This window comes from Sceloporus occidentalis, unplaced genomic scaffold (genome assembly GCF_023333645.1).
Source record: "Sceloporus occidentalis isolate IW3139 unplaced genomic scaffold, rSceOcc1.0.p SCAF_1, whole genome shotgun sequence".
Classification (NCBI taxonomy): Eukaryota; Metazoa; Chordata; class Lepidosauria; order Squamata; family Phrynosomatidae; genus Sceloporus; species Sceloporus occidentalis.
This window is the reverse complement of record NW_028316981.1, coordinates 295,707,536-295,729,558: the sequence shown is the minus strand read 5'-3', so window position 1 is coordinate 295,729,558 and position 22,023 is coordinate 295,707,536. Positions and strand designations below refer to the sequence as shown.

Here is a 22,023-nt window from a genome sequence, read left to right as displayed (position 1 = left end):
ACTTTAGATGTCAACCATAGAGCATGGTCATGGTCATAGAGGATGTCATTCAGATAAAAAGTACAAAGGCCAACACATTAGAAAATATTTCTCCAGTTGGAAATTAAGTTTTCAAACTGCATGGAACAGGAGAAAGCATTTTTTTCCCAGCCCAATTTTGGCCACCATCACAAGGAATTGCTTTTAAAAATATGTGGGAGTTGTAGTCTAAGAAAGTTCAACCCCTGATTCAAACAAGGGGAAAAAAAACTTTTCCTTGTTCTACTTGTAAAACTTGCTCAGGAGCTGAGTTGTCGATACAGGAGTAAAATTGGAGAAAGATTGAGGGGAAGATAAAGAGAAAGTGTGTAGCCAGAAGTTGTGGGAGACTGGAAAGGTGAGCAATAAAATAGGAAGAGCCACAAAGCAAGAGTTTTGTAATATCATATTCATCAAATGCTCAGGCAGCAAAACCCTGCACTGACTGCTCCTTCCCAGTGAGATCTGGTACTGGCCATAATGTGAAAAAATATGAGAAGAGGAGGGACAAATAGAGGAGGTGGCTACCTCTTGGAGAGCCAACAATACCATTTCTTTTATATTCTCCCCCTTAAAAAAACCAAGGCAGTACTTTCACTCTAAGTTTTCTCTTCCTGAGATCTCGGGGAAAGGAATCAGGCCCTGACACCTAGGAACCCTAGACAGGTGTAAGGAAAATAAACAAACAAGCTTCATTTATATACCGCTTCATACCGCCTAAGCAGTGTCTAAGCGGTTTACAACTGTAAGCTAGTTTTCCCCCAACAATCTGGATACTCATTTTAGTGACCTCAGAAGGATGCAAACCTGAGTCAAGCTTGAGCCCTTTTGCTGGTCTTGAACTCGCAACCTTGTGGTTTTGAGTAAGTGGCTGCAGTACAGGCATTTAATCACTGCAGCACCAGTTGATGCAGGAGAACTGTGTTGGTTGCTTTGAGCTCTGTCATGGAAAGATATGAATCTAGTAATGGCAAAACAGTGATTAAAAAGTAGTGGTGCCACAGAAAAGGTAGAGAAGTGATCATGCTGTAAAAATTATGTTAAAAGGTGAATTTTTTCTGGATGTTCTCAGTCTAGTTATGCATCTCATCAAAACAGAGTAGCTCTCTCTCTCTCTCTCTCTTCATACATATGATATATTCCATAACCGTATTGTAATGTGTCCCTTTAGCTAAATAAAAGTAACAACAAATCAGAAGAAGGGGACTAGTTTTTTTCCCAGTGAAGTTGCTACTATATGAAGCTTGTTTTCAGCAGATGTTGATACTAGGCAGAGAGGCTGGTGAAAAGGTGGAGTATTTTCCAGCTGTCTTTTATTTATCATTTCACTTGTAGTGAAGCTACACAGACTGAAACCATATATATCCATGGAGCAACTGACTTTCTGAACCAAGTTTTCCCCCTGAGATACAGTTAGATATAACGGTGTTATGTGTATATAGAACAGTGTTATGTGTATACATAGCCTGTACTAGCCTAATTCAGTATAGCAGTAACTATATGTTTAGAGTATAGGATATACCTCTGTTTTATTTAAGCTATACAAAAGGAAAGAAGATTAAAAAAGGAGCATCCCATTCTGTTGGGGATTTCAAAAGCAGGTTTTCCTACTGCACAAATGGCCCAGCAGACACTAAAAGAAGAAAAATGCAGCGCATGCATAATTCCTTGCTTGCTTCCTATATCAGTGAGTTCTTCCTAGCTGTCTGCAATTCTTATCAACCAGTTGGCAACATTTCCTTTATCAGTATGTGTGAACACAGCTATGTTTTTGAATAAATTCAATTTTAAAGAGTTTTGCTGTACCTTAAGTACTAACAAGTTTTACTTGGCAGAACAATACAAGTTAAGGTGCTACAAGATTCTTTGTTTTTGCTACAACAGACTAATACATCTGCCTTCTTGTATCATTATGTGTCTGCTCTTGCTTCTTCATCAAACTTGTGTTATCAAATATGGCACCTTTCAGTGGAGCTTGTATCTGTAATTAATTCCTTTTCTTCTTCTTCTTTGTAATCTGTGTAATAGAAAAATGGAGTCTACGCCTGCATGGAAATCTTTGGAAGCTTCTAGTGCTGTGTTTTGATGGTAACCCTGTCCCCTCATCCTCGTGCATATCAGCTGTGTGTTCCCACTGAAATCCAATTCCTTTTCAACTGCCATCTTAGTAGGATTGCTAGAAAGTCTCTGGTTTTTGGATTTTATTATTTTATCAATTCATCTCTTCACTCTTCAATACCTTATGGCCCCAAAGACTCTTCAAGAAGGGTCTCGAGCTATGTTTTTTATGGAGATATTTCTGACCCTCAGCTTATGTATGTGGTTTTGGATCATGCCCAAAGTGTGAGATTTAAAAGGGCAGAATTGAGAAAATAAAGTATTTATATGGGCTTTGTAAGAGGAATTCTGTCTTGTCTTAAAGAATTGGTTTTTACATCTAAATAAGTGGTTTAACTGTTATTTGTGGAAGGGAAAATATAAGTAAAAGGATAATTTATATGTATTGGAATATGAATATCAGATTGTGAGGTGTAGAAAATTGCAGTCTAATTTTTGTTACTATTGTAGAAAGAGATGTAACTGTTGACAGAATGGAGGGTTGTTAAATAAGAGAATAAAGTTGTTTAGCTTAATTATAGTAGGTATAGTTAAGAAGCAAAGTGTTGTGGTTTTATATTAAGTTAATGGGATATAATAATAGTAATTAGTGGATAGTTTCAAAGCATATTTACTAATAATATTTAAAGAATTTATAGAAAAAATGTTTGATTTTCTGTATGATATGCTTTAGGATTAAATGAATAATTATTAACAATTATACTTTATAGAAAAGTTGCAGATGATTTATTGTATTAGAGGAACATCAATGACTTGCATATAGAAAATATAGGTTTATTATCACTATTGAGATGATTGGAAGTAACTTTTATACTTTTTCTTAATGTATCTTATTTTCTTTATTTGTTTTAATGTGCATTTTTCCTTTTTATTTTTCTTATTTATTTATTTATTTATTTATTTATTTATTTATTTTAGTGTTGTGTTTTTATATATTTGATAAGTTAATGAAACTTATTTGAAAAAAAGAAATGCCTTGAGTATGGGTGAAGACTTTTTTTGACAGTTGTATATCAAAAGGGACCACGTGGTAGACTAAAGCCCATTTTGCTAGACCTTTACAGAACAAGTGAGATTTAACAGAGCAGGTGTCTTGGCTCTTCAGTGGGAAGGGGCCCTAGGGACTGCAGACCTTGCAGTCCAGGATAAGCTGATTCATACAGCTTCAGTGGTTGAAGCCATGGAACAATAGCCGGAGAGCTCACTGAACCAGACTCCTTCTGCTCCTCTTCAAGCCTCCTCAGAGGACAAATCAGGGATTTTGGTTCTGACACAGAAGGAGATTTTTAAGCCCTCTTCCAGGGTTTAAAAATCTAGGGACATCCGCTTATGCTAGGAAAGTCCCTAGAGTGGTGATTCCGAAACTTTGGTCCTCTAGATATTTTGGACTTCAGTTCCTAGAATGTATGACTGTTCACCAAACTGGCTGGAGCTTCTGGGAGATGATGTCCAAACCACTTGGGAGGACCAAAGTTTGGGAATCCTTTCCCTAGAGGAATAACTGTGAAAAGAGAAATGACCATCCTCTTTGACTTGGATAGAGTAGGAGAAGGACAAGCTTCCAAAATCTCCTCAAGATTTGCTTACATCAGATCATTCCATTTAGGATCCCCATCTGTCCTGATGCATTCATGGCTATGTGTCTCAGACAGTCCTTTTAATATTAACTTAATATCAGAAAGGAGAGCTTTAGGGTGTTTTTCTTTCTAATCACACACACACAGTTTCAGGAAAGACTCACTGAGATGAGATTGCTCACTCCAATTTGCTTCATCAGTCAACCTGTGCAATATTGGTATGAAGTTTAAGTATTATAACTGCCATACTTGATTTTTCATTTTCCTTATCATTCCCAAAGGAATACATTACATTTAGTTGCAAACTCAGGCTTATATTGAGTGGGACTGTTTATATCCACATTAATGTTCACAGTAGATATTGTAGTATAAAGGAGCAGGAATGGGAGAGTACAGACAACTGTGGAGTACCAGTGGAGCTGGACCACCTTAAGATTTTGACGGGAAGAAGAAGACTGTGATCATAAGTTCTCTTTCTCCTTCTATCTCATGCAGCTTTCCCCCTGTTTCTTTCTTTCTTGTCCTTTCCTTTGCACTATCAATCATTGTTAATTCTAACCCAGATTTACAAATCAAGATTTGTAACCATCTTACGGTTTCACATCTGGATTAAAAGTAAATTCTGATAGCATTAAAATGGTTGACTATTACAGACATAATTTCTAACCATGAGTAAAGCCAAGGAGGACTTGTTTGTTTCAGGTGAGGAAGTCAGCAGACTTCATGGAACAAATTCATAACCGTGTTTAAGGAGTGGACAGCATTATATCTGCATCAAATGGAAATGGTATTTTACCATTGGTTGGTTTGTACATGGGTTCATACATGTTTGTGTAACTATTCAGTAAGTGGTCATCTGTTTTATCTAGTTAAACAAACATGAGAAGGTAACCATCTCTTAATTCTATCAACTTCAATTATAGAAGTTTGTTAAACTACATCAAATAGTAGGATAATGTAGAAAGTTGTTTACTAAACACTTGATGTTTAGTGTTAAATTGTGCTGTATTTGTTGATAACAGCCACTGTCCAGAGCATTTTCCAGTGAAGAGAAGTAATTACATTTTCTATAAAACATTAAAAATAGAATATTTAATAGGGCTGTTATTTCTACAGTCTTAGCCAAACATAAAGTTAATTTGGCATTGGGGTTTAAAACTATAATTTAGAGAGAGAATAGTGAGAACTTGGTACTTTATATGTCTTAGCAGTTTTCATGTACAATGCAAAAATAAAGGAAGGCCACTTGAAAGCTATCCAGACAGATTTTTTTTTATTAATTATATATATTATTTTTTGTTGGCCAATTTTCATTATCATTTTCAGATATAAACCTTTAGAAGGCATCCAGATATTTCATTCAAAGCTTTTTTAAATTGTTGGAATAATATTTCTCATTGCTGTTCAAGAACATTTTCTCAGAAAGTAGTTTCAGCTGCTTGACTTTGAATGGTTAGCCATTTTTATTGGATGTGAATTCACTTAACAGTGCATTTCTGAGGCAATATAACTTTTTCTGTTATCTCTTGTATCTTGCTCATCTGCTACTGGTTCTTTATATGTTTCCACAAGGGCTGTCCCACCCCTCACCCCCACCCCAATTTATTATGCTTCCCATAGAATTGCAATGCATGTCCATTGCACTGTGAGCTGTATCTGATGTAATGAAAAGAAAATGTTCTTAGTTCTTTGTATTTTTGAGCTCCCAGGGGTCTCATGGCAGTGAGAACTGTCATGATTAGCACCTACATTTCACAAATTACTATTGTTCTCTATGTCCACTTGGTACACTTCAAGACTAAATTAAGGTCTATGTCAGGGGTAGGCAACCTTTTTGAGCCGGGGGCCGGGTTGGTATCCCCCAGACAACGGCGGGGGCCGAAGCCAAAAAATAAATAATTAGATAATTAGATAATATAGGACAACATTTTCAAATGTAGGACACGTTTTTAAAAAATGGAGGACATGCAAAAAAATCTGATGATTTTTAAAAAATGTTAATATAAATGCATGTTTTTTAGGCATGATCAAAATAGAGGACATTTGGGCGTTATTCCTAGACAGATGACAGAAAGGTTCACATGGCTATGCATATTGAACATGTCGAGGTGGTCTCACAAGGAGTGATTTGCCCTCGGGTTCAACTGTTCTTCTCAGAAGTGTGTACTTGGTCAAGGGACTGTGGTTTTTCTTCACTGCGCATGAGTTTGTAAAAATCACAGCAACTTACATTGGCCGTGCCTCTGAAGCTGGCTCATATCAATATCACCATCACCATCCTCCTCCTCCTGCTGCTGCTCCTCTTCTTCTTCTTCCTCCTCCTCCTGCTCCTTCTTCCTCCTTCTCCTTTCTCCCTCCTCCTCCTCTTCCTTCCTTCCTTCCTCCCTCCTCATCCTCCTCCTCCCCGCGCACCTGTGCGAGAGGCCATTGGCCTCTCGCGCAAGCGCGTGGGGCCTTTGCCCCCCCTTGCCTGCTGCCAAAGGCCCCACGGGGCCTTTGGCGGCGGCAATCAGCAGCAGGACCAGGCAGGGGCCGGCCCCAACAGCTTGGCGGACCGCATGCGGCCAGTGGGCCGTAGGTTGCCGACCCCTGGCCTATGTAATCAGTGTCCAGAGTTCTTTCCATTATTATCAAGTCATTGGTTTCCTGTGACCAGGTTTCCTAGTACCTGAGATTAGACAGAATGGCATTAGCTTTAACTCTTTTTGAGATGTTGAGGGTTAGTACTTGTTTTTAAATCTATTTTTAAGCTCTTCCTTAAAGTGTGGATCAAGTGTAGATCAAGAAAAAATAATTTGTAAATAGATAACATACCTTTCAACAGGTTCCTAGTACTACTAGGGGAATTTCTCCCAAAAAAACACTAAATATATTTCTAAAGTTGTATTGTGGTATGACCAAGTGACATTCAAATGAAAAAATATTTGATCTCTCTTCTAAATTTTCAACCCAGTCTTTCTGGCACTTAGTTTGGAATATGAACTTCTCCAGCTTTTCTTGCTTTCAAGCTGCATCCAAAAGACAGATGATATATTTTGTCATCTTAAATCTTCTAAATCTGCTCTAGGAAGGATGAGAATGCTGTCCCCTGATAAAGTTTTTTTGTATCTTAGTCATGCATTTTTGCCTTTAACTCACTTGAAAGGGAGTGTTATTGGAATGTTAATATTACATAGTTGCATTATTATTTTTCTAGACTGTAGAACTAAATATTTGGAAGTGTTACAACTTTTTTCTCCAAAATATACTTAAACTGTGAGAGTACATAAAAGATGTTGAACAAGAATAGATGGACCTCAGCTGTGCCTTGGCTCTCTTCCTCACCCAAGTTTAAAATTGCTTTGCTGCTTTTTTTAATCCAAGAAATGCAATAAAAGACATTTGATGTTCTAAGGGAACCAGGTGTGTACAGTCTAAAAGTAGCAAAGCTTTTTAATATTTCATTTTCTCCCCAAACAGGTTCATACCAAGTTCCACTGCAGGCAAGCACATGCTCCAGGCAGTGACACTTCATGCTTGACATTTTCCTATGATGGTACAATTCTTGCTAGTCGGGGAGGTAAGTGACCACATTTCCTTCCATATATAGTGCTGGGTACAACTTGTGCTAATGTTTGTGCTGAACACACAGAATAGAACTTGGTACCAGCTCCAAATTTTGGTGTGCTTGAGCCAAAATCCATCCACTTTATGAGTCAATACCCATTACCACTGCTTGTTCAGTTGCTCTGAGCCCACTCTAACACAGTGGAGAGCAAAAGGCACAAAGATTGCTGTTCTATTCCTTACCTTTGTCTTTTCTGTCAGGGAAGGAAGATGAACAGACAGAAACAAAGAAGAGGTGGTGGTTGTAGTGCAGGAGGGTCCAGGGTTCAACAGTGGCCCTTAACAGTTGTCCAGCTATGTCTCATCCTCTGATTCTGACTCTGGTACATATTGTCGAAAATGTACATATTATTTGAAGCTCATTACTTGTGCTAAAATTGACAGTCCCATGTCGAGTTCTTGTTTACATTTAATTTAGTTTACTGATACTTCACAGCTTTGCGTGATGGCAGTCCAGGAAAATGTCACCAGGTAAAATGAGCAAAATTGAACCCTGGGGCATGGCACCTGATGACAGGCTATTATTTTCAGCACTAAGTCTATGTTCTGAGAACACAAACTTTGGGTGCAATGTAGAACAGTACTTGTTGTTGTTGTTGATGTGTGCTTTCAAGTCATTTCTGACTAATGGCATCATGGGATTTTCCTGGCAAGATTTGTTCAGAAAGGGTTTGCCATTACCTTCCTGTGAGGCTGAGAGAGTGTGACTTGGTCAAGGCTACCCAGTGAGTTTCCATGGCTGAGTGGGAATTCAAACCCTAGTCTCCAGAATCCTAGTCCAGTATCCAAAGTGATACACCACACTAGCTCTCTACACAGAGCACTGCTCTAGAATAAAAACAGTGTAGATCTGTAGGTATAGCTGGCACCTGTATGACAAATCAGATTCCCATATAATTAAAAATATCAACATACCCTCATTAAAAATGAATTGTTTGTCAGATTAATTAGTTTACAGACATCTCTCAAATTTTACATTTGTAGTTTCTACATAATTGTGACTCCTTTCTTTCCCCTCTGTTGATTTTGCTTTTCTTTTTCTGGTGTTGTGCCTTTAACTGTCCCCAGAATGTCACAGGTAGCCAGGTGGCTGCTCATAAATAAAATAGTGTCCAACCCATATGTCATACTTTCATATAAAATCACTTTGAAACTGGGTCTTTAGTGTTCAAATTCCAAAGTTTGTTTCACAAGTACAGTATTTGGGAGATAGGACTAATGTGGCCCTTAGCCTAATTTTAGGCATTTTAATATGTTCTAAAGGATGACCATTTGTGCTTTGTGCAATTTAAGTATAAATCTGGATCTTTACCAACAAGAGCAGATGTGTAGTTAACAGTCAGTCTTAGATTAGCACACCTGCCCAAATGCAAGGGATCAAAGAACAAACCATATTTGAGGGAATAGGAACTTCCAGTGAAATCCTGATTGTCTCCCTTGGTCTTTTGTGATGTTTTCTTGTTGGATATGAGAGAACTAAGACAGGGCTCAGCTGCAGGCCTGTGGGAGAAGGAACAACAGACAAATGGCTTATGAATGTTACCAGTTTCATTTCCATTGAGACTAAGCTTGGAACTTGACAGAAATGCAAGAAAGTGGTGTTTATTTCTACTTCTGACCCTGAAAATAATTCTTAAAAATCATATCCAAATGCAATTTTTATAACAGTATTGAAGATTATTCAGCTACACATAAATAACATAATCATAAAAATGGAATTGAATTAATTATGAGAGGTGTCATGTGCTTCTGCTGAAATGGTAGAAATTTACGCAGTTAACTTCTCATGAAAATCTAATTTAGATTTGTGTATGTCATCTGTGGTGCAAGAAATTGTGTGTCCAATTCTCACTCTGGGGTACAAACATCTACAAGCACAGATCATTCTACTCCTGAAAACAATTTTTAATTGACTAGGTGCAAACAGGTTTTATTAAATGCACTACAAAATGTACCCTCTCTCCAATGACCAGCACAAGTAGACTACTAAGTATGTATACTGTTTTGCTATAAAATGAATAATCATTGGGGACACTGTGACCCTCCAGATGTTGAATCATTGACCATACTTATTAATAGGAGGTGAATTTCAACAACATTTGGAAGTACAGGCTCTCCAACTCTGCCATATAATAACAGTATGAAGTAGGTGAGTATTCTCCACATATTGCAGAAGGAAAGCTGAGGCAGAGACAGTTGTAGCTTGTCCAAGACCACTTGATAGGATCATGGCAGAAGACTTTGTAAGAATTAGGAACCTCCTGATTTGTAGATCAGTCATGTAGTCCCAGGATTATATCTTAATTTTGTAGTTTTTTCCATATAGAAATATATTTGAGCATAAAGGCATATGAAACAACAAGACATTGTGCAGTTGTAGCAGTTGTGGACATACACACTACATCAATCAAATTATGTCTCTGATTGGACCAATTAGTGGCTGAAGAACACAAATTTTACAAGTTCTTAAGTTACATGGAACCATTTTGTTGTTAGCTGCCCTTCAGTTGGTTCCAAATCATGGCAACATTGATTGTGGATGAGACATCTCCAAGAATCCCTATCCTCCACTACTTTGCCCAGGTCCTACACCCCTTGCCCATGAATCCCCTGATTGAGTCTATCCATCTGGTTTGTGGTGTTCCTCTCTTTCTTCTTCCCTTTACCTTTACTAACATTACTGCTTTTTCTAGTGATCTGTGCCTTCTCATGATGTGGCCAAAGTATGATAGTCTCAACTTGATCATCTTTGCTTCCAAGGATAGCAATGGTCTGACTACAAAATAGACTAGAAAACTGGGCCAAAGCTAACAAAATGAAATTCAACACGGAGAAATGTAAGGTATTGCACTTAGGGCAGAAAAATAAAATGCACAGATATAGGATGGGGGACACCTGGCTGAATGAGACTACACGTGAAAGGGATCTGGGAGTCCAAGTAGACCACAAGTTGAACATGAGTGAACAGTGCAATGCGGCAGCTAAAAAGGCCAATGCAATTTTAGGCTGCATCAATAGAAGTATAGTGTCTAGATCAAGAGAAGTAATAGTGCCACTGTATTCTGCTTTGGTCAGGCCCCACTTGGAATATTGTGTCCAGTTCTGGGCACCACAATTCAGAAAGGACATTGAGAAACTGGAGCGTGTCCAAAGGAGGGCGACAAAAATGGTGAAGGGTCTGGAAACCATGCCCTATGAGGAACGACTTAGGGAGTTGGGGATGTTTAGCCTGGAGAAGAGAAGGTTAAGAGGTGAAATGATAGCCCTGTTTAAATATTCGAAAAGATGTCATATTGAGGAGGGAGCAAGCTTCTTTTTTGCTGCTCCAGAGAAGAGGACCCAGAGCAATGGATGCAAGCTACAGGAAAAAAGATTCCACCTCAACATTAGGAAGAACTTCCTGACAGTAAGGGCTGTCCAACAGTGGAACACACTCCTTTGGAGAGTAGTGGAGTCTCCCTCCTTGGAGGTCTTTAAGGAGAGGCTAGATGGCCATCTGTTGAGGATGCTTTGATTTGGATTTCCTGCATGGCAGGGGGTTGGACTGGATGACCCGTGTGGTCTCTTCCAACTCCATGGTTCTATGAACTGTTCAGGATCTCATTTGTTTATCTTTTTGGCTGTCCATGTTATCCTAAGTACTCTTCTCCAGCACCACATTTCAAATGAACTGATTTTCTTTCTGTCTGCTTCCTTCACTGTCCAGCTCTCGCATCCATACATGGTAATTGTCAATATGATGGTGTGAATGAATCTGACTTTAGTGCTCAGTTTTCAGTATATAATAATAATAATAATAATAATAATAATAATAATAATTTATTTATATCCCACCTCTTCCGATTGAGGATTGAGGCGGGTAACAACAAAGAAAATACAATATACAACAATAAAAACAACAAGCCCCACAAAACCCCGACCCAACCCTCCCTCCCAACTATAAAATTAAACAGTAAAAAAATGTTTAAAAAGTACATAACAATACATCAAAGTTAAAAACAAATCACAAATAATAAAAAATAATAAAAGGGGATTCAATTGGTTCTGGACATTATCAATCAGGGAAGGCCTACCAGAAGAGAAAGGTTTTTGTTGCCTTTTTGAAAGCCTCAAGCGAGGATAATTGGCAAATCTCTTCCAGCAGGTCATTCCACGTTTTTGGAGCGGTGACAGAGAAGGACCTCTGGGAGGTCACCGCCAGTCTAGTCTTTCTAGATTGTAAGAGGTTTTTCCCAGAGGAACGGAGTGTATGGGAAGGATTGTATGGAAGGAGGCGTTCTTTCAAGTAGACTGGACCCAAGCCATGTAAGGCTTTATAGGTGATAACCAACACCTTGTACTGTGCTTGGAAGCTAATAGGCAGCCAATGTAGTGATTTTAAAATAGGTGTAATATGGTCGAACTTGGATTTTCCGGTGACCAGTCTGGCTGCCATGTTTTGTATCAATTGGAGCTTCCGGACGTGGCACAAAGGTTGCCCCATGTAGAGTGCATTGCAGAAATCAAGGTGAGAGGTTACTAAAGCATGTACAACCATTTCTAGGTCCCGCTGCTCCAGGTAGGGGTGCAACTGGCGCATCAGCCGAAGCTGATAACAGGCACTCCTGGCTGTCGCATCAATCTGAGAAGACAGTTGAAGTGACGAATCCAGTAGCACCCCCAAGCTGTGGACGCAGTCCTTCAGGGGAAGTGTTACCTCATCTAGAACTGGCTAACTTATCTCCATACCCGGATGGAGTTATCTATCACGAGTACCTCTGTTTTATTTGGATTCAGCTTAAGTCTATTTTCCCTCATCCAATCCATTACCCACTTCAGGCAGTCATTCAGGGGGGAGATGCCCTCCTTGGTCACTGAAACAGCCCGAGACATAGAGAAATAAATTTGGGTGTCATCAGTGTACTGATAACACCCCGCCCCATATCTCTGGATGATCTCACCCAGCGGCTTCATGTAAATTTTAAACAGCATGGGGGACAGAATGGCGCCCTGAGGGACACCAGATGTCAGCTCTCTCACAGAGGAGCAGCTGTCCCCCAGCATCACCATCTGGAATCTGCCCAAGAGGTAGGAAGGTAGCCACTGCAAGGCAGAGCCAGCGACTCCCAACTCTCTCAGGCGTTCCAGAAGGATATGTAAGTTAAACAAGTAGGGTTTACAGCCTTGCCTGAGCCCTTTGCCTATTGGGAACCACTCTGTTCCCCAAATTCTGTTCTGACGGTGGCCTTTTGTCCTTGGTACAGATTCCTAATCAGGAATATAAGATGTAGTGGCACCTCCATGTCTCTGAATGCATTTCAGAGCTTTTCGTGATCTATACAATCAAATGTTTTGCTGTAGTCTATGAAACACATCCTGATTCTTTTTTGGAATTCTTTGGTGTGCTCCATTAGCCATCATATGTTTACAATGTGGTCCCTAGTGCCCCCTTCCTTTTCTGAATCCTGCTTACATCTCTGGAATTTGTCTTTCCATGTATGGTTGAAGTCTATGTTGCTGAATTTTGAACATTATTTTGCTTGCATGTGAGATTAATGCTAGTGTCCTAGAGTTGCTGCAGTCTTTTGTATCTCCTTCCTTGTGGACTGGCATGTATATCAAACATTTCCAGTCTGTTGGACACCTCTTTGTTTTCTATATTTGTTGGCATATTTCAGTTAGCACTAAAGTTGCATCTGTCTGTGGCATTGTAGCAGTTCAACTGGGATATCATCTGTTCCTGGTGATTTATTTTTTCCCATTTTCTAACTTAGGTTATAAAATTGCTGATTAGCTGCTAATTAATTTCCTTTTTCATGGAGATGGTTTTGTGGTTTCAGTTTACAGAATTAATACTTCTCAAGTAAAACAATTGAATGTGTGCTGCTCCTCTTATAATATTTTTGTCCCTTAGGCTGACTTCCAAAAAGTCAACAATTTGAGACCAAAAGATAGTTCTCAAAGAATTTATCTTGATACCTGGGGTAACATAACACAGCATAACATAGCATACATTGAACTCTGCTAAATCAGGCTGAAATCTTTTCTAATGCAGCAGCCAATGAGAACATATCGAAAGCCGACTAACAGAGTATGAGAGCAGTAGCTTACTGCTGCCTATGTAGCTCAGCTACTGTTTTCATCTCTCCAATGCTGGAAGAAATACAGTCTTCAGGAGTAGTAAACCCTGGTAGGCTTATTTCTCATGAATTTATTTAATTCCTTTTAAAAACTGTTCAAGTTGGTAGCTATCACCATATTCTGGCACTAAATTCTTTCATTTAATTATACGTATACTTCATTTTGTCTGTCCAAATATCTCACTTTTTAGCTTCATTGATGAACCCAAGTTTCTAGTTTTAAGAGAGCAAGAGAAAAATGCCTGTCTACCCTTTTCACAGCATATAGGCCTGTTACAGACGGGCCTGAAAATACGGACTGGGTCCATATTAGGGTTAGAAAGGGGCGTCACTTCCTGACGCCCCTAACCCTAGTACGGACCCAGTCCGTACAAAATGTCGGCCATTCCAAACAGCCGCCACCATTACGATGTCACGACTGCACCGCCTCTAAACGATGCGGTGCGGACATGACTTCTTTGTGCTGCGCGAGGGTGCCTAGAGCGCCCTTTCCACGGTGCAAGAAGGAGCTCCGAAACGGAGCTCCTTCTGGGGTTTGCGGCGCTGGGTGCAGCCTTTACATGGCTGCGCCCAGCGACACAAAGGAGAAAGGGGCCAAGCAGCCCCTTTCTCCTCCCCGCCGTCGCCAGGTGTCCTTGGGGCTTGAAGCCCCAAGGACACCCCTTTCCAGGCCATGGGGAAGCGGCCTTTTGCCGCTTCCCCATGGCCTGCAAAGCGGCGGATCGGGGCCTCAGAGGCTGCTGGTCTGGCAGCTGAGGCCCCGATACAGCGGGGAAAGGGGCAGGTGCAGGCCGCCCCAAACAGGCGGTCTGTAACCCGCCATAGTTTCCTTTTCCTCTGGTTTGTCCTACTCAATTCTCTCTAGGCTAGGATGCCCAAGCATTCTAACCTTTCCTCATAGAAAGTTGTGCCATTTACATGATCAGTTTGGGTGTCCCTTTTCTTCATCTTTTCCACTGTTTTTCCATGGCTTTTTAAAATGAAATTTGGGAATAGATAAATGAAAAAAAATGCAATTGGTAAAGCATTGAGGGAGGAATACCAAGCAATCAGTGTAACATCAAGAAATAATGCTCCTGGTCCTTTAATCATAGCTAAGACAGTGTATGGTGCATTCACTCTCTTCAAACTGCTTGTCTTTTGCTTCCAAATGCCCACCACCTTGTTTCTTTGGTTAAGTATTATCGTGCTAGCAGCTATAATAGTGATGAATAATAGCATTTATTATTAACCAGACATGAAAAAACAGCATCAAAATCTGGTTAAGAAACTATTATAGTAAGTATTAGTCATTGGTAATGGTAATGCAGTTGTAAGACTTCTTCTCCTGTTCCCCTTATCTGTTGGAGTTCCCCAGGGCTCTGTTCTGGGTCCCCTTCTGTTTTCTCTCTACACACTGTCCTTTGGAAAACTCATTAGCTCTTTTGGCTTTTCCTACCATCTGTATGCCAATGACACCCAGCTGTATCTTTCTGCCCCTGACATTTCTCCAAGGCTTGAACAGCAAGTTTCGTCTTGCCTCACAGCTGTCTCGCAGTGGATGCGCCATCGGTGTTTGAAGCTCAACATGTCCAAGACGGAGCTTCTTGTCTTTCCTCCTAAGCCCACCCTTCAACTCTCCTTTTCTGTCTCTATGGACAACATTTCTATTCAACCAGTCCAGCAAGCCCGCAATCTTGGTTTTATCTTTGACTCTTCTCTGTCGTGTATTCCTCAGATCCAGACCACAGCCAAGGCTTGTAGATTCTTTTTGTACAATATTGCCAAAATCTGACCATATCTCTCTGCCTCTACTGCCAAGATCCTGGTCCATGCCCTAGTGATCTCACGACTTGATTACTGTAACGTCCTCCTGGCTGGGCTTCCTCTTTCTCACCTCCGTCCTTTAATCTCTGTTCAGCATTCAGCTGCATGCATTATCACTTCCACCCACCGCTCTGACCACATCTCTCCTGTGTTGGCATCCCTTCACTGGCTCCCCCTCCCTTTCCGCATTCAGTATAAGCTCCTGCTGTCGACATTTAAAGCCCTCCATGGACTGGCCCCTCCTTACTTATCAGACCTTCTCTCTCCTCACCTTCCCACTCGGTCCCTCCATTCTGGTAGTCAAGGTCTGCTGTCTCAGCCCAGGATTTCCTCTGCCCCATCCCGGATTCGCCCCTTTACACTTGCTGCCCCTCACTCCTGGAACCTTCTTCCCCCACAAGTAAGAGCCATCACTTCTTTAACCAGCTTCAAAACGAAGTTGAAAACCATCCTGTTCAGAGAAGCCTTCCCAGGCATTGCATAATTGTCGCTTACTATGTGATGTTCTTTTGGTGCCTGTTTATCAAACCATTTCCTGTATTGCTATGTACTGTATATGCATTATCCTACTTGAGAGTATGTATTTTCCCTGGAAGATTAACCATCCATTATGAAACCAAGCCCTCCCTCCAGTCCATCTGCCTTGGTCCAGGCCTCGGAGGTAGAGAGGAACTGCTGGACCTCTTACCCTTTCCCTCCACCACTCCCTTCTCCTTCTGTGTCATGTCTTTTTAGATTGTAAGCCCGAGGGCAGGGATCTGTCTAACTAAAAAGATTGCATGTACAGCGCTGTGTAAATTTACAGTGCTTCATAAATAAAGGATAATAATAATAATAACAACCCTAACTGTGGTTAAGACTAGCAGAGGAATTAAGTATATCTTAGAATCATAGAGTTGGAAGAGACTGCAAGGGTCATCCAGTCCAACCCCCTGCCATGCAGAAACACAGAATCAAAGTACCCCCGACAGATGGCCATTCAGCCTCTGTTTAAAAACCTGCAAAAGAGGAGACTCCACCACACCGAGGTACCCATCTAATAGCCCTTTTTCTTATTACTAATACAGTAATGTACTTAATGTGTTCATTTTTCACTTGGAGCTCTAATTCACCCATTTGCTTTTAGGTTAAGGGGATTTTTAAAGGCATAATAGTGTACTGTTTTCAAACAACTGTTTATTATTTTAATTGCATCTTTTAAAAAATATTAACAATTTTATTGCATTTTAATTTAACCTTTTTTTTCGTTTCAGTTTGTTTTAATTCCAGCTTTTTTTGGGGGGGGGGGGGAGGAATATTTAAAAAGGTAGAATGTTACAGATTATGTTTTTTTTTAACATCTGTATGTTTTCAATTTTAATTTTATACTGTTTTAACTATATTACTTTGATGGGTTTTTTTTTAATGTTTATAAAGTGTTTTTATCTTGTGAGCCACCTTTTTGGGAGAAAGGCAGCATAAAATGAAATAAATAAATAATATACAGTAGTAAGAAAATACTTTAGTTTACAATCCCATTTGAAATTACTTTTCTTACTGAAATCAGTAGGGGTGAGTTGGACAAGCATAGTAATTGTCCATGCTTAATGCCCCTATCTTTTCCTAAGTGAAATGGTTCCTAAAGCGTATTTGTCTCCATTTCTCATTTTAATGTCCTGACAACTAAGGCGGATTACACAGGATTACAAGGCAGTCTTCCCTCCAGGTGTTCACTGGACTGAGACCAACTTAACCTCAGTAAAGTAGTTGTGTCATGCCTTCAGACCATTACTTTGGCCTATTGCCTGATGTGTTATAGTACAAAGAAGCTTTTCCTAACACATTTTTAAAACATTAGTAACAACTATCTGACTGAGTTTCTGTCTCCTCTATCCCGTAAATCCTCCAGAGAGTTGATCGTGTCAAGGCCTAGTCCATCAAGGCCAAAGAAGCCTTGATTGAGATTTGTTACTGTGAAAGATATTTGAAGACTTGCCAGATACATAATTTCTTGTTCTGCATAAATTGTAGAAACTAAATTACTTAGCTTTTAGGGCAAAGTATTACAGAGTTTAGAAATCCTAACTTGTACAGAGTTGTATCTGAGGCCATATCCTTATTATTATTATTATTATTATTATTAGGTACAACACATCAAACACATAAAACAATTTAAACATATTAAGTTAAAACACATAAACATAAGACACATTAAAATTATCCAACATAACATTTTAAATATACCAATCTATAGTACATAGTTTAAAATCTACTGGGTAGACCCCCAGAAGAGATAGGTCTTTAATTTTGTTTTAAATTCAGACAGCATATTTAGATGTCAAATCTCTCCTGGCAGGTTATTCCACAGTCTAGAGGCTGCTGTTGAGAATATCCTTTGGGTGACAGTTGCCAGTCTAGTTCATGTTGGTTGATGTAATGTACTCCAGAGGGCCTGAGTGTACAAGGTAGATTATATGAGGGAAAGGCAATCCCATAGGTAACCTGGACCCAAACCATGTAGAGCTTTAACGATGCATATCTGATGGAGAATTTCTGCCCTGTGTTGTGAGAGTTGCTGGTCAGTTGCAGGAAATTACAGCATTCTGTTACAAAAGCAAGTTTAAATTGAGTAGCCCATATACACTTGTGTTTAAGAAATATTTGTCAAAAAATTGAACCTGAAAACCTGGGGTAATTTATCAATGTGCCAATGGTGCTTTGGCAACCAAAGAGTAGCCAATGAGAGCAAGAATCAGTTCAGTTTTTGACAGATGATTAGCAGCTTGGACAGCCTTTGCACGAGCAGGAGGAGAAGAAGAAAGCAGATTAGGCTACCTACTTGTTGCCTTCTTTATGCAGGAGTTTAAGGCTGGATGGATCTGTTTGAGGACCTACCAGAACTAACACCTCCAATGGCTGCAGCAGTAGTGAGCGTGGGGTAGCTTATGGAGCCCAGACTGGACCATCCATTTGTAGGAAAGAAGCCTCTGCCTTCAGCTCAGGGAGATGTAAGAGCCGGGTTATGAGGTCAGCCTTTGTATCTCCTGGGAACTCTTCTTCGAGTTTCTTGGTGTCGAAACCACACATGTGCACATGTGGCCGTTTGTATGGCCTTGTCAGAAAAAGGGGGAATAATACTAATAAAAAAATTGTGTCATTGCAGGGTTGTTTTTGGCTTTTGCGGAGGGGAGTACTAAATAATGCCTAGAATTAGCATTAGTTTCATACCCTTAAGTTTTACTCATGATTTATCCATGGATCATAGCAAATTCTATCATTTTGGGTACAAAACCTCCTCTCAATTTATCCATGAGATCAATTTATCGTCAAGGATATACGGTAGTTAATGCCAGAAATGGTCTGTGTTTCCCTCTGAAGCATTATAGTAAAGAGTTCAGTATTTCTCATTGTTTCATATTAATTTTTTCTTTTTTTATTTCATAGGTGATGATACCTTAAAAACATGGGACATCAGGCAGTTTAAAACACCTGTTAATTCCGTTCTTGGTCTACCTAGTTTCTTCCCCATGTAAGTAGATCAAGTATTTAAAGTGAAGAAGGGTGTTATAATCCTTCTGTTTTTTGTTGATATCAACAAAAATTAGTTTGATGGAGGCACACCTCCCAAACACATGTGCGCAATAAAAATGGTTTATACCATCAAGTGGTAAGTTACAATAAGGCCATGTTATAATAAGGTCATTTTTCTTCAACCCTTTTACAAAATGGATTGTGTTTTTCTCTGGTCTTAATTTTCAGAGCCTAGTTACTTTTTAACTTTTGTATTTTGTGAATACTGTATTTAACTTTTTTAAAAATCTGTTGTAAGCCACCTTAAATCTTGAGAAAAACTGAGAAACAGGAATGATATAAATAACATTGGTGAAGGTTGTGTGAACCATCATAAAACTGTTTCAGTTGTTCTGAAACTCTGGTTTATGGGACAATCTGGGGAGGGGGTAATCCACACATTTCCTTCTTCCAGTTTTGAAACCTTGACAAGACATGTATTTTTGTTAGTTTTTGAACATGACTGTAATTTCAATTGTCATACATAGTTAAGGATTTAACACAAATTTGTCGTAATACATAAATAAAATTTCCAGAAAATCAGTTACTCTGTCCTCTGTTTTATTTTCAACAGGACTGACTGCTGTTTCAGCCCAGATGATAAATTACTTGTAACTGGTACTTCTGTTAAGAAGGGACATGGCAATGGAAAACTACTCTTTTTTGAGCGGGAGACATTTAAGAAAGTATATGAGCTAGATGTCACAGATGCGGTAAGTTAATTACCAGAGTTCAGTACATAATTTGATTTGTTCCCCTTGTTCATACATTAAAATGCACATTATGATATTCCTCTCATATAGTTAATTCTAACTGATAATGATGTTACTCTAATGTAAGTGTATATAATTAAATGCATATTGATTTTCTGTAAAGCTGGTATCTTATAAGAGCAGAATATCATATAGTATTCCACATCAATGCTGAGAAGTATTTTGTTCCTTATAATACATAAACAAATAGCAGTGACAGATACTTTTAGCCTTATATGTAAACTGCAGTTAGAGGGAAGAATACCAATACATCAGTGGACTGTAAGAGGCATATTGTCTATCCCCCATGTTTTTCATCAGCACTCCGTGCTGTTGGTTATTGAGAGGAATGTGTCTAATGGATTGATCATCACAAAAAAGAGAAAATATGTCACCAAGGATACAGATTTGCATAAAAGCTGCATGTGCTAATCTATATGTATAGATGCAGATCTAGAAATGAGTACTATAACCTGAATCAAAAAGCATCTCACCATAGTCAAGACCTGTGATCAAGTGACCTGTGTGCCTGCCTACTCATTGTGTTGTGTCTGCATGCCAGCAGTTCTAACTGTTGAAAGGATCTTTTAAATTTTGATTTCCCATCCTGTGGTTCTTTATCTTTAGGCCTTTCAACATAGGAGTGTCTTTTCTAAAGAAGGACACAAGGTATCTGTTCCTTAGAGTTCGTAACTTAAATCAGGCTGGTAACTTACAGAGGCTGAGAAAACAAGAAGAAATTAATAACTTTGTGCTATTAGACAAACAAGGGACTCCTCGGTCCAGCAAATAGTATGAAGTACAGTAATCTATTCAAAAGGAATAAATGGGAAAGAAAAGGTTAGCATTATATGTCAAAGACAAATTTACTTGTACAGAAATCTACACAAGAGCTCAAACTGGACCAATGGAGAGGATTTGGGTAATAAATGGAGAAAGAATAAAAAGACTGAGCTACCAAACCAAGACAAAGTGGTTGATGCTTTTCTGAAACAGGTCTCAGACATTTTTAAGAAGCAGTAACTAGTAGTTATGGGGGGCTTCAATTATTCTAATATCTACTGGGAGTCTATCTCTGCTAAGCATAGCTCTCCAACAAATTCCTGATATGAAAGAGGATAATTTCCTCTTCCAAAAGGTGTAGGAAGGAACAACAGGATCTGCAATGCTGGACTTGATGCTAACCAGTAAGGAGGAGTTGGTCACTGGAATCAGTTGGTACTTTAGGAGGAAGTAACCATGTCATGCTAGAATGCATTATTGTGGGACAGGCCAAAGAAGACTATAGTTAAATACAGACCTTGGATTTCAGGACAGCTGATTTTATCATGCTGTATTAGATTTTTTTTTTACGATAAAAATTGAGTCATTCCAACTTTCATTTACAGTACAATTTTGTGGATGTTTCCTGTGAGGAAATCACTTCAAGTTGATTGAGATTTATTCTCAGGTATTCGTAGGATTGCTGCTTCAGACAACTTATATTATCTGCTGATTTCTTTGAGCAAAAGTGAAGTCTGTTGCTCTTATAATCTACAAACCCAATTATAGCATGATTTTGTTCACCCTTTTCGTGTTGTGTTTCTTTGATTTGCATGGTGAAAGCAAACTGTATTTAGTGAGAGTATATACTGGAGTGTAGTTACTGAAATCATTATTTTACCTTGTGGCACTGTATTATTCTGTTTGTTTTGATCTGCAGTATAAAATGAAAACTCACATATTGTATTTTCAAGAATTATTAATATCATATTTTTCTCTACTGCCTTTGTCCAAAGAGGCAGCTGCTATGTTGTTGTTGTTGTTGTGTACCATCATCTTCTTTCCGACTTATAGCAACCTAGAGGTGAACCTATCATAGCATTTTCTTGGCAAGCTTTGTTTAGAAGGGGCTTGGCATTGCCTTCCTCTGATGGTGAGGCCATCCAGTGGGTTTTCATGGCAAAGGGAGAATTTGAACCCAGGTCTCCAGAGTCTAGTGCTCAAACCACTATACCACATATAGGGATAATAAGCATTTTAAAAGTCAAGTTGTGTTTAGATAGTAAAGATATTTTATGGTCATATAAAAAGATATGCGGAAAACCTAAATGGATTACAAAATGGTTATTTCATCAGTATATTATAAACAATTTTAAAAACCACCCTCATCCCTGTTTCCATAGCCACTATGATGTTTGACTCACTTGCTTGAGTAATCTGCATACATTTTAAATAATCTGCAAACACTTTATAGCTCTTGATTGTAATTTCAAAACATAATGTGATGCCACTGATTAATCTTCCTTCTTGAGCAGTCTACCTTTCAGACAGAATTCAAGAGAAGGTGGCTTTGTACATTCATTGCATATAATATATCTGTTATATAATTATACAAGTAATTGTACTGACTTAGGTAGAATTGAGATATAGTGCAAATTGTTGAGGAAAGGGAGGAGATCATTAATGAACCATATATTTAATCTTTGAGCAGAATAA

General features: G+C 39.0%; 1 protein-coding gene across 1 annotated transcript in view; it reads left to right on the top strand.

Annotated features, from left to right (window-relative positions):
- The window catches only part of LOC149324101 (WD repeat-containing protein 70-like), a 163,457-nt gene that overhangs the window by 108,705 nt on the left and 32,729 nt on the right, over positions 1-22,023 (top strand). Inside the window, exons 11-13 of the mRNA XM_089496437.1 lie at positions 7,173-7,272; positions 18,668-18,752; positions 19,368-19,506. Of these exons, the coding sequence (XP_089352563.1) occupies positions 7,173-7,272; positions 18,668-18,752; positions 19,368-19,506 (324 nt within the window). The remainder of the gene's footprint in view (positions 1-7,172; positions 7,273-18,667; positions 18,753-19,367; positions 19,507-22,023) is intronic.